At 38.3% G+C, this 16459-nt stretch overlaps 1 protein-coding gene across 1 annotated transcript in view; it reads right to left on the reverse strand.

Moving 5' to 3' along the window:
- Positions 1-16459, reverse strand: part of STX12 (syntaxin 12) — a 36962-nt gene that overhangs the window by 11721 nt on the left and 8782 nt on the right. The window contains exons 2-4 of the mRNA XM_026014408.2: positions 10169-10238; positions 8560-8659; positions 3553-3690 (exon numbers count right to left, since the gene is read on the reverse strand). Coding sequence (XP_025870193.1) covers positions 3553-3690; positions 8560-8659; positions 10169-10238 — 308 coding nt within the window. The remainder of the gene's footprint in view (positions 1-3552; positions 3691-8559; positions 8660-10168; positions 10239-16459) is intronic.

A 16459-nucleotide genomic window follows, 5' to 3' on the forward strand; every position in this document is an offset into this window, starting at 1 on the left:
TGGGTGCTTCAGTTGGTTAAGTGTCTGCCTTCGGCTCAGGTCATGATCCCAGGGTCCTGGGATTGAGCCTCACATCAGGCTCCCTGATGAGCAGGGAGTCTGTTTCTCCTTCTCCCTCTGTGCACTCCTTCTCTCTCCCTCTCCAATAAATAAATCAATAAATTTTTTTAAAAATTTGTTTATACACACACACGCGCGCGCACACACACACACACACACACACACACACACACACAAACTCCTGTATGTATGATACATATAAGGAATAACTGACAACCTATGGTTATTCAAATGGGTATTTGGCAGATAAGTTCTTGAACAGAAACAATGTAAGCCTGTCACTTCAAGGAAAACAATGGACAGTGTGTGTTGCCAGTGATAGAAAACTAGCTTTCAAATTAAAAAACAGAATGTTGGAAAACTTTTATCTATCACTTGTGAACTTAAGAAATTCACAACTCTCTTTAAGTCTCCAAAAGACTTTTCTGATAAAACTAAAGATACTATACCTTTTGATATTGTATAATGAAATATATCAACATTTGGAAGACCTTCATAACTCAGGGAATCAATATTTTTCCAAATGATAGATACATGATATAAAAATCATACATGGAAAAAAGATCCAATCAAAATATAAGATGTATCAACAGACTTGGATATAGTAGAGTATGAAAAAGTCATTAACATGGTTTTAGACTCTACAATTCCACTAACTTTTGTCAAATTTTGATGCGTCAAAGAATAGTATAAACAATGATCTGAAGAGGTTAATTAAAATACTCCTTCCTTTTCTAATTGCAGATCGCTGTCAGGCTGGATTTTCTTCAGATACCTCAACCAAAACAACATAGCACAACAGACTGAATACAGAAGCCTATATGAAAATCTAGCTTCCTTCGGTTAAGCCAAATCTTCAAAATATTTGCAAAAATGAAAACAATACCACTCTTCCCACTAAATTTTTGTTTTGGAAAAGTAGTTATTTTTAATGAAAATGTCACATATATTTATGTTAATATATACTGGTTTATTATTATTTGTAAATGAATAAACATTTTAAAAACTTCACACTTTTAATTTCTAATATATATCAATAGATACCACTCGTACAAGTAAAAGCTCTTTGGTGTCCCTAATAATGTTTAAGTGTAATAGGGTCCTGAGATCGAAAAATCTTAGAAACTACTCTTCTACTGGGTTGTATCTTTTTCATACTGATTCATAAGAATTCTCTATATATTCTGTATATATTCTAGTCCCTTGTCAATTATATATATAGCAGTATCTTCTCCCTGTCTGTAGTTTGCCTTTTCACATATTTACCACTTTCTTTGCTCTTCATTCTTTTCTGCTTTTCTGCCTTCCCATCTGGGATCACCTTCCTTCTGCCTGAAGTACATTTTCCAGAATGTTCTTAAGTAAGGTGTGCTGAGAGCAAACCCACTTCTGACTGAAAATGTCTTTAATTAGCCCTCATTCTGGATATCTTTCACTGGGTTTAGAATCCTAGGTAGACAGTTATTGTCCTTTAGAACATTAAAGATCGCCCTCAACTGGCTTCCACTGCTGCTTTTTCAGAAGTCAACTGCCAATTCAACTACTGCATCTTTGAAGGTATTCTATTGTTTCCCTGGCTATTTTTATGATTTCCCCTTTGTCTTTGGTCTTTAAGTCTCTCTGATGCATCTAGATGACAGCCTTTTATTTATTCCTTTTGAGATTTGTTGGGCTTCTTTAAACTGCAGATCACTGTCTCTCATGAGTCCTAAAATATTACCAGCCATTACTTCTTTAAATAACACCTCTGTTCTATGTTTGCTCCACTTATTCTGAAACTCCAATTAAAACTAAGTCAGATCCTTTCTCTTCATTCTCCATTTCTCATAATCTTTCTTCCTATTTAATTTCTTAACCCCCTGTCCTACATGCTGATACATAATATCATAAGATAGAAAATATATTCTATTTTCTAGTTTAGAAAATATATTCTATTTTCTAGTTAAATCATCTATCCATAAAGTTTTTAGTTTCCATATTATATTTTTTCAATTCTAGATAATATTTTGACTCCTTTCCAAAGTTTTTTGTAGTCTCCTGCTTCCTGCACATGTTTGCAAGATTTTCTTTAAATACAATAAGGACAGTTATCTTATTCTAATACATGAAGTTTCTGTATGACCATTTCACCTGTTATTTCTACTAGTTCTTGTTTAGAGTTGTTTCTTCGTGTACTTGAGTATTTTTAACACTGTACTGCTTGTAATACTTCAAAAATTGTTTGATGGTATTATTTCAGGGCTAGGATAACGTGGTCTAACCATAGAGGATTTGTATTTGCTTCTGCCTGGCACCTGTACTCTACCAATCCAGAACTACTTAAAGTTTGAGGTTTTTGGATCACTCATGTAGTATGAATTTGGGCAGTAAATTTGCCTCAAGGTTCCTTTGTGGTACACTTATTGTCTGGATTTCCCCCTCTCTCCTGCTGTGTTCCACCACTTGCTCAGCTCAGAGCTGATGCAATCTTTTCATTGGCAAGAAGGGCTTACTTTTGGTTTACCCATACCCAAAGTATATAGCCTTTTGGGGTCCAGTTTAATTGAAGAAGTGTCTTCTTTTAGATTTTTCACCTTGTGTGGACCCTGGGCTTTTCTTCCCCCTCATGTCATAAGGACATCAAAACTGAAGTTCAAGTTTGCCCTCAGTAAACTCCATGCAAAAGCAGTTGTTCAGCTTAACTCTCTAGGAGTTCACATCTTCTATTAGATTTTGACCTTAGTATTTTCATGGCTCTTTGATACTTTTGAGAAGTTGGGTTGTTAAAATTTAGCATTTGTTAATTTGTTTCACACGAAGGTCTAGTCCAAATAACCTAGCCTGCTACATTCTAGGAAATAGATTCATTGTTTCTGTTTTTAATGTAAGACAAATATAATAATAAAAAAGAAATTACATATACTCCTACCTGTCACTTTTTTAAACCTTTGTGCATATTCCTTTCTAGTCTTAGACCACAGGCATACATATTTTTTTAATTAATTAATTTATTTTTTTTTAATTTTTTATTTATTATAGTCACACACAGAGAGAGAGAGAGGCAGAGACACAGGCAGAGGGAGAAGCAGGCTCCATGCACTGGGAGCCCGATGTGGGACTCGATCCCGGGTCCCCAGGATCGCGCCCCAGGCCAAAGGCAGGCGGCAAACCGCTGCGCCACCCAGGGATCCCCTAAATTTATTTTTATTAAAAAAAATTTTTTTTAAGTAGGCTCCTTTCCCAATGTGGGGCTTGAACTCATGAGCCTGAGATCAGGAGTCACATGCTCTACCAACTGAGCCAGGCAGCACCCTGCATACATACTTTTTTATATAGGTTGTACCAATCTGGCATCTTCACAACAGCTAATGTCTATGTTTGTTATTATGGGGGAGATAATAAAAGCTAATGGTCAAAATGGTCAGAATTAGGAGGGGAAGAAAAAAAACCCAACAATGTGTGAAAGAATGTACTGAAATTGCAACGGTCATCTTCTTTTGGGAATAAACTTACCGAGAGACGAGATCCAGCTCTTGCTCTGGCAATACTCTCCTTTTCCTTTTCAGATACCCTTCTCTGCACAGCCTGAAAATTATTTAAGGCTGCAGAAAAGTCATTCATGAGGCGTTCTTTCTGAAGTTTCTGCTGGCGCTAAAGAAATAAACAATGACTTGAAATTTCATATTAACCCTGAATAATTTAGTTTTAATTTCCATTAAAAGCAAAATTATTCTCCCTAAAGATTTCTAACCAGGAAAATTACTATAAAATAGACTCTTCTTAAATCAATAAGTTTGCTCTTTGCTAACTCAAACCCCTCATTAGTGTCATAGGCCAAGTCTGAATTTTCCTTCTTTCATTCTGACAAACCTGGGAACTGTGTCATTTACTTTGTAAGGTAATCTCAGAGGGAACTGCAATTGAGAATTTTGGTTCCCTGGAGAACCTAAAAGCAGAATAAATAACTTTAGGCTCAGACTGAACCCCAAATAGATCGTTTTATTTAACATAAAACTATTCATCTACCCTGAGCTCACAGCTTCCCTGAAAACTGCAGAATCATTTTCCTTTATACTGTAGTGAGGTTTAAAGTTTTTGAGAACCTGAATACTATTACAGGCTATCTTTACTAAACTTACTGACTATGTCTCAAAAAACACACACTGAGAGCACCTGCTATGTGCTGAGAACACAGAAGTAAAAACTCATCCCTGACCTCAAACAGCTTACCAACTACTTATAGACAAGGGATATAGACACATAAGTTACAAGTCATTATAAATAACTGCTATATCCAATCAGTACTACAGGAGTTCAAAGGCAAATATAATCAGTAAGAACTCAAGTGGTTAAAAAGGCCTCAAGAGAAAGTGGACACTGAAAGAAGAAAAAGATCTGAATAAGCAGATGGAAAGAGTAAGGCAAATCCAAGAAAGAAAACAGTGTGAGCAAAGGCATGGCAATAAAAATTTGAAGAGGATCTATAAGGAGATAGTTTGGCTAGAACCAAAGGTTTTTTCATGAGAATGGCTAAAAGAACTGGAAAGACACAGAAGGGGCTGCCCAGAGCAGACTTTAAATGCCAAGCTAATGAGTTTGGGATTCAACCACTAAAGAACAAAGAGCAACAAAGATTTCTGAGAAGGAAACATGATGGGTACAAAATGCTAATTTAGAAAAAGTAGTCTGTCATGATGTACAGAACAGGATGGAAGAAAGAAATATGTCAAAAAGACTATTGCAATATTCTAGGTTAAAGGTTGGGAGGACACTGTATCAGTAATGGGAACACAAAGACATGAATTTAAGAAACATTATGACTTAGTGACTAGCTAAAGAGCTGCAAGGGGACTAAAGTCAAGAATGACTTAAATATCACACCTGGGAGAATTATGGTAATACTGAAAGCAAATTTAGATGAAGAACTTTTTCCCCCTTTTCTGGGATTTTTTATTTTCACATAAACATAACAATTAGAAGGAAAAATCATCATTCTATAGTCTCACTATTGAAAAACACTATCTTTTTCTTTTTTTTTTTTTTGAGTAGGGTCCATGTTTAGTGTGGAGCTTGAACTCACAATCTTGAGCTCAAGAGTTGCGTGTTCCACTGACTAAGCCAGCCAGGTGCCCCACAAAAATACTACCTTTAACTATATCATAAACATTTTCCATGTTATCATACTCTTCACAATTATAGTCTTTGTTACATAATATTCTATCAAGTTGATCTAGTAAATTTTATGTCAACATTCCTTCTAGATTGTTCCCAGTTTTTAACTATCGTAAATAAAACTAATGTGAGTCCCACTATAATTGCTAATGTTAATACAGTGCTTACCATGTACCAGTAGGGTTATAAGCACTTTAACATAATAATTCGCTTTAATCCACACAATAATCTATAAATTAGGTACTATTATAGTCCCTATTTTTACAGATCAGAAAACCGAGGCACAGAGAAGTTAAGTAATTTGCCTAGGATCACACACTAAGTGGCAGGGGTGGAATTTAAATACAGGAAATTTGTTTCCAGACTAGTATTTTTCCTTAGGACAAATCTGCAGGAATGGGAATATTAGGTCAAAAGGCACAAACTTTTTTTTTTTAAGATTTTATTTATTTATTCATGAGAGACACACAGAGAGAGAGAGAGGCAGAGATATAGGCAGAGGGAGAAGCAGGCTCCATGCAGGAAGCCTGATGTGGGACTCAATCCAGGACTCAATCTGGGACTCTAGGATTATGCCCTGGGTCAAAAGCAGGCACTAAACTGCTGAGCCACTCAAGCATTCCAAGGCACAAAGTTTTTTATGACAATTAGTATTATCAATCTGCTTAATTAAGGGGTTTGGATGAGATGGGAGGAATTCAGTACAAGAAAACACATTAAATTTTAGATGAAGGCAGTATATTCAAGAGGAGACATTAGAGTAGGAATTGGCAATATGGGCCTAGTCCTTAGAGATTAGCAGCTAGGGCTAGAGCTAGGAAAAGATCTGGGGGTCATGTTCATAAAGGTGACAGGGAGAGGGGATCCCTGGGTGGCGCAGCGGTTTGGCGCCTGCCTTTGGCCCAGGGTGTGATCCTGGAGACCCGGGATTGAATCCCACGTCGGGATCCCGGTGCATGGAGCCTGCTTCTGTCTCTGCCTCTCTCTCTCTCTCTCTCTCTCTCTCTCTGTGACTATCATAAATAAATAAATTAATAATTCTTAAAAATAAATAAATAAATAAATAAATAAATAAATAAATAAATAAATAAATAAAATAAAGGTGACAGGGAGCTCATAGAAATAGATAAGCCTCCTAAGGGAGAAAGCAAAGACAAAGAAAATGAGAGGGTCAATGGCAGAGCCTTGGGACACACCCACTTCTAGGAAGACCAAGAGTCAGAGGAGGAGGCTGAGACTCCACATACGGAGAGAAAGGGGCTAGCAAGGGATACCAGAGTTGGGAGATACACTGAAAGGGGATCTCGGAATGAAGACAGTTTCAGTAGAAAGGATGGGCTGTTTCAAATGAGACAGAAAAGTGAGTAAAACCTCAACCCCTTTGGATTTGGCAACAAGATCATGGATAATAGCACATGAATATAAAAAAGACTGAAAAGAGAATATATGGGTCTGGGTGCCTCAGCAGTTTAGCGCCTGCCTTCAGCCCAGGGCATGATCCTGGAGTCCTGGGATCGAGTCCTACATCAGGCTTCCTGCATAGAGCCTGCTTCTGCCTCTGCCTGTGTCTCTGCCTCTCTCTCTCTGTCTGTGTCTCTCATGAATAAATAAATAAAATCTTAAAAAAAAAAAAAAGACAGCAGCAGAAAAAAAATGGTGGTAAGGCTAAGATTGATCTGATCAAGAAAGAATCAAAAGGGCAAACGATACTCAGCACAACAGAGGAGAGGAATCAAAGAATTATTTGCAGATCTATTTCATAGTCTTAATGATCCAAGATAATGAAAGGGAATGACAGCATGCATGATACAAAAATAACTTCTATTTGATTTTGGAATACATTAAATCCTTCTCTCTCTCTCTCTCTCTCTCTCTGATAGCAGATTTAACTTTCTATTTATTTTTGCTTAGGCTATTATTTAATTCTTAAGTACTTTCAACACTCTGCTTTCATCAAGACCCTTAGATTCGTTTTTTATTACTACTAAAACCATCCACAAGTGTGTATTCCTTAAGTGCCCAGCTGAGAGGAGGAAAGGGGTAATTTTTATTGGAGATATTGGATGTCAAGGAAAACTGGTCCCTAAGTGAAATATCAGCATGAATAACAACAGCACATATATGGACAGCCAAAGGTGAGTACATTAAGACTACTTTTTATCATAGCTACTTTGTAAGACGACAAAGCATAGAGTCTTGGTTCCTCTCTTTTGTGCAAGGGGGCGCCAAAACTCCAACCACTAAACATGCTTCACTAAACAGTTTGCCAGGTATGGGTTAAACTAGCATTTTCACACTTTTTTTGATAGAGGCATGCAGTACAAATGTGACATCTTGACCTAGTACCATATATACACAAAGGTATGAAACGAAAGCTTTCTGTCATAATAGTTCCCTTTGTTACATGGTATACATTCTGATATTCCTACTGTTTTTTTAAATGATAATCACAGCACACTAAAATTATTTCATGTTCCAACTAGCCACAACTTGCAAAATGAAAAACAACCCAGACTGGGAACTTGTAGGCTCTGTCTTTAAAGCCATCAGAGATGGAACATCATCAGAAAAAAAACTCAATAATAAAAAGCAAAATGAGTCAAGCACTTCCAGAAACAGTAGAGAAGCTAAAAGAAAAATGAAATCACAGTAGCCTAAGGTAGATGGAGAAGGCTTTTTTTCTGGAAGAGAGAGGATTTGAGATAGACCATGAATGATAAGTAAACCAGGTCAACCCACAATAAAGGAGGAGGCATACAGACTTCAGGAATGTGTGAAGAAAAGGCCCTGGCACATCAAGAGAACAATGAACTCCAGTTAAAAATTGTGTGTTTTTAAAGGATTTCAATGACCGCTGAATAAAACAACTTGAAAAGAGAAATCTTTTCCTCTGAGCACTTCTTCAATCTGAGACCTATGAATGACTCATGATGGGACATGAAAGTTACTACAAAATACAAAGCAAAAATATTTTATTGTAATTTATAGAAACTGACTACAAAACAAACTAGGATCAAGCCTGCAAACATAAGCTACTGGCCAAACCCCAGAGATGCAAACTTTCTTTACCGGTTAAACTCATTTTATTAATATGTTAGTAAGTTATTATTAACAATAGCAGCAGATACTGAGTACCTACTAAATTCCCAGCACTTTGCAAGATCTGGTGCATGCAATCTTTCTATTGTCACAACAGTCACGTAACTGCATATTACAGATAAGGAAACTGAGCATCACAAAAGGTCTACCTAGCACCAAAGACCAAGTTATTTTTGTTTCACACATTGCCTTCCCATTAAAACAAAGTCCTTTCCACACACACACACACACACACCAGAAAATACCAACCTGTTCTGAAGCAGATAAGGGAAGAGGCAAAGACCCTAATTCCTTCAGTAATTCATTTGTTTCCTTGGCGAGCTGATTTGTAGAGTGCTGTAACTGTTGCCTAAGAGAGAAAAGACATGTTTCAGGATATCCCCACTGCTAGAGAGCTGTTACAGTTAGTACCAGCTTGTTCTCAGAGTGCCTCACAGTGAAAGGAATAAAAGGGGTACCTCAAGGAATGGGTTCCCAGAGGCACAGGTTCACAAAAAAAAATTCTAGAAATACTACTCCATCAAACCCACTTCATGTTACTCAGCAGAAAGAACCTGCCTCGGTGGAAATCTGCTGATTAGGTATTTTAACCTTGGGGAGAAAAGAAATGCCTATTGGCCATTCTGATAGAAATATAAGAACAACTGCCCCCACATCTAAATCTAATAGTTTGAACACACTGAGGTCTCACAAAACTCATGTAGAATTGCCTGGCAGTTCTGCATAGCTGCTGTCTGTCACAGGCCACTGACTAGAGACAGAATTAAGACACTGGGGGTTGGATGAAATGTGCATTAAAAGCACAGCTTCTACCCTAGAGAACAGCCTCCAAAGATCTACTCCCACATTCTTGCTTAAAGCTGGAGCTTTTTCAGCTTTATTCTTGGCTCCCTATCGTCCTTCATGCTTGACTTTCTGGCTCTTCCCTCCAAAACAAAGAAGCCCTGTACTGTGTAAAAACACGTAAGGAGTATAAGGGGAAGAAAATGAAAGAGGGAAGAATATGCATTATATTCAGTGGGACTGGAAAGTAGTGGAAACACAAAAGAGCCCCTTTTAGTCATGGTTTCCTCCACTCTGTGGCCATTTCTACAAAGGTTTTAAAGAAAGGACAGAGAAACTACTACTTAATCATTATTATTTTTCCACTGCAAAGAGGCCTCCCAGATTAAAAAAAAGGGGGGGGGAGTCAAAAACAAGAGGGAATCAATCAGGGACCTGTACCTCCCAGAAATTACTAACACATCCAAAGGTTTTTCACATATCCCTGGAAAAAACTCCAAGTAGTAAGTCATTCTCTCACTTCACACTGTCTAGGACAGGAAACAATATCATTCAGGATACTTTAAAGATGAAGAATAGAACTTCTAAAAGCAGAAATGGGGTCAAGAAGGATCTAATAAAAAGAATTATGACTCCCTACTACCAGTCCACTCTCCTTTCCCTCCGACGCCCCTCATGTCATTCTGAATACGTTTTGCTAATATTTACAGTTGGAAATCCCACTAGACTAGATGTTGTCTGCAGATCATCTAGAGTCCTGTGCCAACAAGGAGGCTCATTTAGGCAGAATACAGTTTCATAGTGGTAGGAGTTCCCTCCTCTACTTCCTCAAAGTGTTCTGCTAAATTGCCCACGGGAAGAAAGAATCTGAGCTCAAGGATTTTGAAAGGCAGCAGAGATCACAACCCATGAATATATTTTGTTGCTCCTCTTCTAGATCCAGCTATTACCTCATGGCCTACTGCCTGTCATTCTGACTACACAGGCTGGAAACCCAAGCTGCCACACAGCAAAGACAGTAGGTGTGTCCTCAAAGGGCCCTCATAGAACGCAACCATGTTAGGAAGCTACTCACAGATTTTCCTGTAGTTTGCTTGAGTCCTGCTTAGTTCCTAGTTGGCTCATCAAATTCTTTATCTGAGCAGCTGGGAAGAGGGGGGGAAAGATTTATTTAAAAGAAAAATACATTTATCATGAGCATCCTAATTCTCAGATCACTAGTCTCTCTGCACATCCTGTATAAGTTCAGGCAACTAAGAGAAAGCATGTTATGACCAAAAATTTGATATATATATTCCCTTCTAAAACTAATTACAAGGTTCACCCCTCTGCTATAGATAATTATGTCACCAAGTAGAGGATGGCAGTTTTGTTCATCATTCCCAAAGAACTTCCAAAATTGTCCACATTTCCCATGGTGCTGACTTAAAATTTCAACACCTTTGGAAGGGCCTTACTACCAAATATTAACTCATTACAATTAAAATTTAAATTCATAATATACAATAATTTTTCTATAGCAAACGCTTTGGTAAAGACAATGTACATTTGTTATTAATAATAAATTACCATTAAAAAAATAATAAATTACCATTAACTGAGCACCGCCATGTGCCAGGAGACTTTTCTTTTTAAGATTTTATTTATTTGAGAGAGAGAGTGGGAGAGAGAGAGAGAGCTCACAAACATGAGCAGAAGGAGGGGGAGAGTGAGAAGCAGACTCTGCTGAGCAGAGAGCCCAATATGGGGCTTGATTCTAGGACCCCAGGATCAAGACCTGAGCCAAAAGCAGATGCTTAACTGACTGAATCACCCAGGTGCCCCTGCCAGGAACTTCTATATTAGGAGCTTTAATACATTATTTTATTAATTTTCACAGCAACAGTCTGAAGTAAGTATATCTTCATTTTGCAGATGAAGAAATACGTTTAAATAAGTTCTATAAGTTAAATTTACATAAGTTAATTATGTAAGGGTACACAATTAATAAGTAACAGGGCAAAAATTCAATCTCAGATACACTGAACTCCATGTTCTTTTAACTATGTTGTCTACAAATACATGGCTTCATTCAGATAACATTCTCTGTCTTTTCCTAGATACTTTGCTAAGACTGGAAATGGTCATGTTTCAATTCTAGATGTTTAGGCCTCCAGCCCTGGACTAGGAAAGCAGAGGTCCAGAGGAACTGATCATCTATCAATAAGGGGAAACACTCTTAACACCAGCCTGCCTGGGAATATAAATAATCCTGTACCTCACTGATCTGTGCACCACAAATAAAGCATTTATTTTTTTTTTCTTAGTCTAAATATTTTTGGGCTTTCTGGGCTTTTTTAAAAGTGTAGTTGACTTTTTTATTTCTTTTGTGTCCTGCTTTCTGTTCTTTTTCTGGTTGGCAGAACGATGAAGGAGCTAGATTCATTCATTCATTCATTTATAGAGGTTGGAATTTTGTTGTATTTTTTTTGTTGATCTTTGCTTTTTTAAAAAAAATGTATTTATTTGAGAGAGAGAGAGAGAGAGAGAGAGAGAGAGAGAGAACATGTGCATATGGGGGTGGGGGGCAGAGGGAGAGAGAATTCCAAGCAGACTCTGGGAGGAATGTGAAGAGCCCGGAGTCTGACATGGGGTTTGACGCAGAGCTTGATCTCATGAGTCTGAGATCACGACCTGAGCTGAAACCAAGTCAGATGCTCATCTGACTGTGCCACTCAGGTACCCTGCTTGCTTGCTTTTTTTTTTAATATATTTTTTTAAGATTTTATTTATTTATTCATAGAGACACAGCTAGAGAGAGAGAGGCAGAGACACAGGCAGAGGGAGAAGCAGGCACCATGCAGGGAGCCCGATGTGGGACTCCATCCCGGGTCTCCAGGATCACGCCCTGGGCTACAGGCGGTGCCAAACTGCTGCGCCACCAGGGTTGCCCTTGCTTGATTTTCAAGACCATTCACTATCTTCTATTCCAAGTTGCTAGAATACAGAAAATAATAATAGAATACTCCTTGCCCAGAGGAAACAGGATATTCTTCAAGTTTCACCAGAACTTCAAGAGATAACACAATAGGTATATGACTCCTCCAGTCAAAACACAGTCTCCTTGGAAAGGGCCAAATTTCACTTGTGAGATCAGACTGCCAAATGATTGGCTTACTGGGAGATGAGGAGGAAACTGATGGATATTATGTAACATCATGTGTATATGTTAAGGAAACAACATACATACAATGCTTCCTTATCTAGTAAAAATAAACTTACTTTTTAGAACTTTGAACTTTAAAAATTAGTAGTTCTTTATGATAGGATATTCTTTAAAATAACAAAATTTGAGGTTCAATCATAACCTTGTTCCTAATTTGGTCACCAAGAGTAGTAAAACAAGGGGCATCATTTAAGAGTCCAACTCTTAATTTTGGCTCAGGTCATGATCTTATTTAGGGTCCTGAGATGGAATCCCACAATGGGCTCTGAACTTAGCGAGAAGTCTGCTTCTATCTCCCTCTCCTTCTGTCCCTCCCCACACTCATGCTCTCTCTCTCTAAAATAAATACATAAATCTTTTAAAAAAAAGAGAGTAGTAAAAAGGCAAGCTGAAGTTTATTAAGTACCAGTTACCTTACCAAAACACTCACAAGCTAACAGTTTCTAAGTCTGATAAACGATTAAGCAAAATATAATTGAATGCTAGGTGACTCTACTAAGAATAAATTGAACAACCTAATCCTTAGAAATATGTACAAGTTATTTCTCTTTAGCCAAAATTACTGCATCATGGGTGTTACAAAGCAAAAATTCCAAAGTCAAAAATATATAAACTTGTAGCACCTCAAATTATGGTTTTATCTTATTTTGAGACCATGCTTTGTTTTGTTTTATAATGGAAATACAGTGTTCAAGTGTTTAAAATTTTGCCTTTTTACCCATTTTCCTAAAATATATCAGTTATTTTTATTAAGTGAGGGTTACTTTTAGCTTCATGGTTCTGCAGAAACATGTATGCCTTATAATGAATGCATTTTGCTAAGACAGCATTCTATAAGATATAAATAACAATTTTTCATCACTAACCTGTGGGATTTCCCCTCTTATCTCAAATTGGAATCAGGATACCACTAGAGCTATCAACTGGCTAGCCATACAAATAATTTATTAGAGGGCAGACATTAGCATTAATTGAGCATTTATTACATGAGAGACACTGGGCTAGGAACTTGACATGATATAATAAAAAATGTATTTGGTCTTTGTCCCCAGTTCCTGGCAAAAAGCACCTAAAACCCTTGGAATTTTGTGTACAATAAGAGTGTCTTTTGTTATTCATAGAGACTTCCTTTTTAAAAAAAGATTTACTTACATATTTGAGAGAGACAGCGTGCACATGCACAAGTGACAGGGAGAGGCAGAGGGAGAGGGAAAACGAGAATCCTCAAGCAGACTGCCCCCTGAGGAGGGAGCCCCATTCAGGGCTAGAACCCAGCGTCCTGAGCTCATGACCTGAACCAAAGCTAAGAGTCGACTGCTTAACAGACTGAGCTACTGAGGTGCCCCACAAGGAGCCACTTCTGAGCACAAGGAGTTTATGATCCTAGGGTGAGTTAGAGCTAGATAGCCTTAAGTTGGGTGGGGCTAGTCATCAGAACTACCAAGTGATTACACTGGAACTTTCAGCCCCACACACTGATTTCAGAGAAATGGTGGTGGGGGTGGAGAATGATAGGCACTGCAGATTTAGATTAAGCACTATAAAAACTCTTGAACTACATCTGATGAGCTTTTGGGTTGGTCAACAGGCAACGATCCAGAGAGGTTGTTGGAGGGTATCTGAGCCCCAGGCATCCCTAAATAAGCACTGTTATCTCAATATTATAGATGGGCACACTGAGGCTCATGAATGTTACAGAACTCATTCTATCATTCATTCATTCATTCATTCATTCATTCATTCATTCAGAGTACCTACTCTACATTGTCCTGTGCTATAGAAGACAACTGCTCTTAAAAAGGTAACATTTTAGGGCACGTGGATGGCTCATGGGTTGAGCATCTGCCTTTGGCTCAGGTCATGACCCAGGGTCCTGGGATCGAGTCCCGCATCAGGTTCTCCGCAGGGAGCCTGCTTCTCCCTCAGCCTGTGTCTCTGCCTCTGTGTGTGTGTCTCTCACGAATAAATAAAATCTTAAAAAAAAAAAAAGCTAACATTTTAAAGGAAAGAGATAGACAATAAACATATATCTGGTGGTGATAAGTACTATAAAGAAAAATAAATTCAGGTAAGGGCTGGAAAACCAGGGTGGGCAGATGGTACTAGCTTACATAATGTGGTTAGAGAAAACCTCTCTGAGAATGTAACACAGAGAAGGGATCTAAAGGAAGTGAATGATCAAGCCATACAAATAAATGGCAGAGAAGCTTTCTAACAGAGTAGGAAGTCAAAGTCCCAAGAGAGAGTTCTTCTTCTGAAGGAGGAACAGTGAGGAGGCCACTGTGCCTACGGTAGAGCAAGCAAGAGAGGGGTAAGAGAAGTGGCTGAAGAAGCAGAGAGGCCAGATTATAATAGGGCCTTCTAAGCTAGAGCAAGGACTTCAAATTGTAATGAAATAAGCAGCCACAAAGTGTCGTAATAACCAGAACTCAACCCCAGGTCAAATTCCAATGGCTATATTCTTTGTGCCACGTTATGTTTTCTCAAAAGGCTGACACTTTAAGGAAATAGAATGTAGTGACACAGGGCAGGCCTCAATTCCAGTGTTCCACTTAGCCACACCCTGCTTATCTGTTACCTCCCTAACTTAATAGCTCTCTGCCATGGGGTAGTCTGACGTCCTTGCTCTAACCTACTCTCTTCCCTCCTACCTTTGGGAACATTCCTGTGTACTTACCAGAGTCCAGCAGAGTGCCAGGCAACCAACAGGTACATAAATCACTTGTTGGTTGAACTAATCTTCCTTTTATTTAATGACATTTTCTTTAAAGCAGAAATATGAATGAACATGTGCTAAGAATAATGACACCTGACTTCTAAGCCACACTTGACCACTAACTAGATGCATGGTACCAAGCAAGTCATTTCATATTGTTGGGTCTCTTTTCACCAATTACATGTGATATTCAGGTTTAACTAATGTAAACTGAGTACTTACTATTTTTATACTTAGTATTTGTGGGATTCAGATTTTTTTCCTCATTAAATCTTTTTTTTTTTTTTTAAATAAAAGACAAAGGGACCGGGAGGCCCAGCAGGGCTGGTTTATCTTTTATTTTATTTTATTTTATTTTATTTATGATAGTCAAAGAGAGAGAGAGGCAGAGACACAGGGAGAGGGAGAAGCAGGCTCCATGCACCGGGAGCCCGATGTGGGATTCGATCCCGGGTCTCCAGGATCGCGCCCTGAGCCAAAGGCAGGCGCCAAACCACTGCGCCACCCAGGGATCCCCCCTCATTAAATCTTTATATGAGGAATAAACGTTCTCCCATTACTGCTCAATGCTAAAATTTAACAATAAATAAGCTCTAGTACCAGAATGATGCTATGCAACCAAGGAATGTTTTTTGCAAACCACAGTTTGGCTTAGAGAGGTTCCACCTGTGTACAAATGGGACTGGACAGAGAATGTGCCTCAGGAGGGCCAGGACCACATTCTACTCATTTTTGAATTTGTATAACAACACACACACCCCTCCAAAAAATAGTTAGTTGAATATACGAAGACACATTAAGGTAGATCTTACAAAAAGTTCAAGGAAACAGATCTCATCTTATTGACTGTCTTTATAAAGAACTCTCCTTAGAAACTCTAGAGATATGTCAAAGTATCAAGGTATTAATCATCTATGAAAATTTATTAAATACCCAGAGTGCCTGGCTGGCTCACTTGAAAGAGCATGTGACTCTTGATCTCAGTGTTATTTCGGGCCTCACACTAGGTGTAGAGATTACTAAAAAATAAAATAAAATAAACTTAAAAAAAAAAGTTTATTAAATACCCCAGAGAACAATGGAGATTTTATAGAACATGGAAAAAATCTATTAAAAATCAGCTATTCTTGGGGCACCTGGGTGGCTCAGTCAGTTGAGCATCTGGCTTTGGCTCAGGTCATGATCCTAGGGTGCTGGGATCGAGCCCCACTTCAGGCAGCTGCTCTGCACAGAGCTTGCTTCTCCCTCTCCCTCTGCCTCCCACTCCCTCTACTTGTGCTCAGATAGATAGATCTTTTTTTAAAATAATCAGCTATTCTTTGTGTATTCTCAGCTGAGAATTTTTTTCATCTAGACTTTTCTGACTTTGTTGAGGTTACCTGAATGTGTTGTGGGGAGGGGGGGGGTTACAGAAGTGTGGGGGAAAGGGATTTATAGGGTCATTT

The sequence above is a fragment of the Vulpes vulpes genome, chromosome 2 (assembly GCF_048418805.1).
Source record: "Vulpes vulpes isolate BD-2025 chromosome 2, VulVul3, whole genome shotgun sequence".
In the NCBI taxonomy this organism is placed as follows: Eukaryota; Metazoa; Chordata; class Mammalia; order Carnivora; family Canidae; genus Vulpes; species Vulpes vulpes.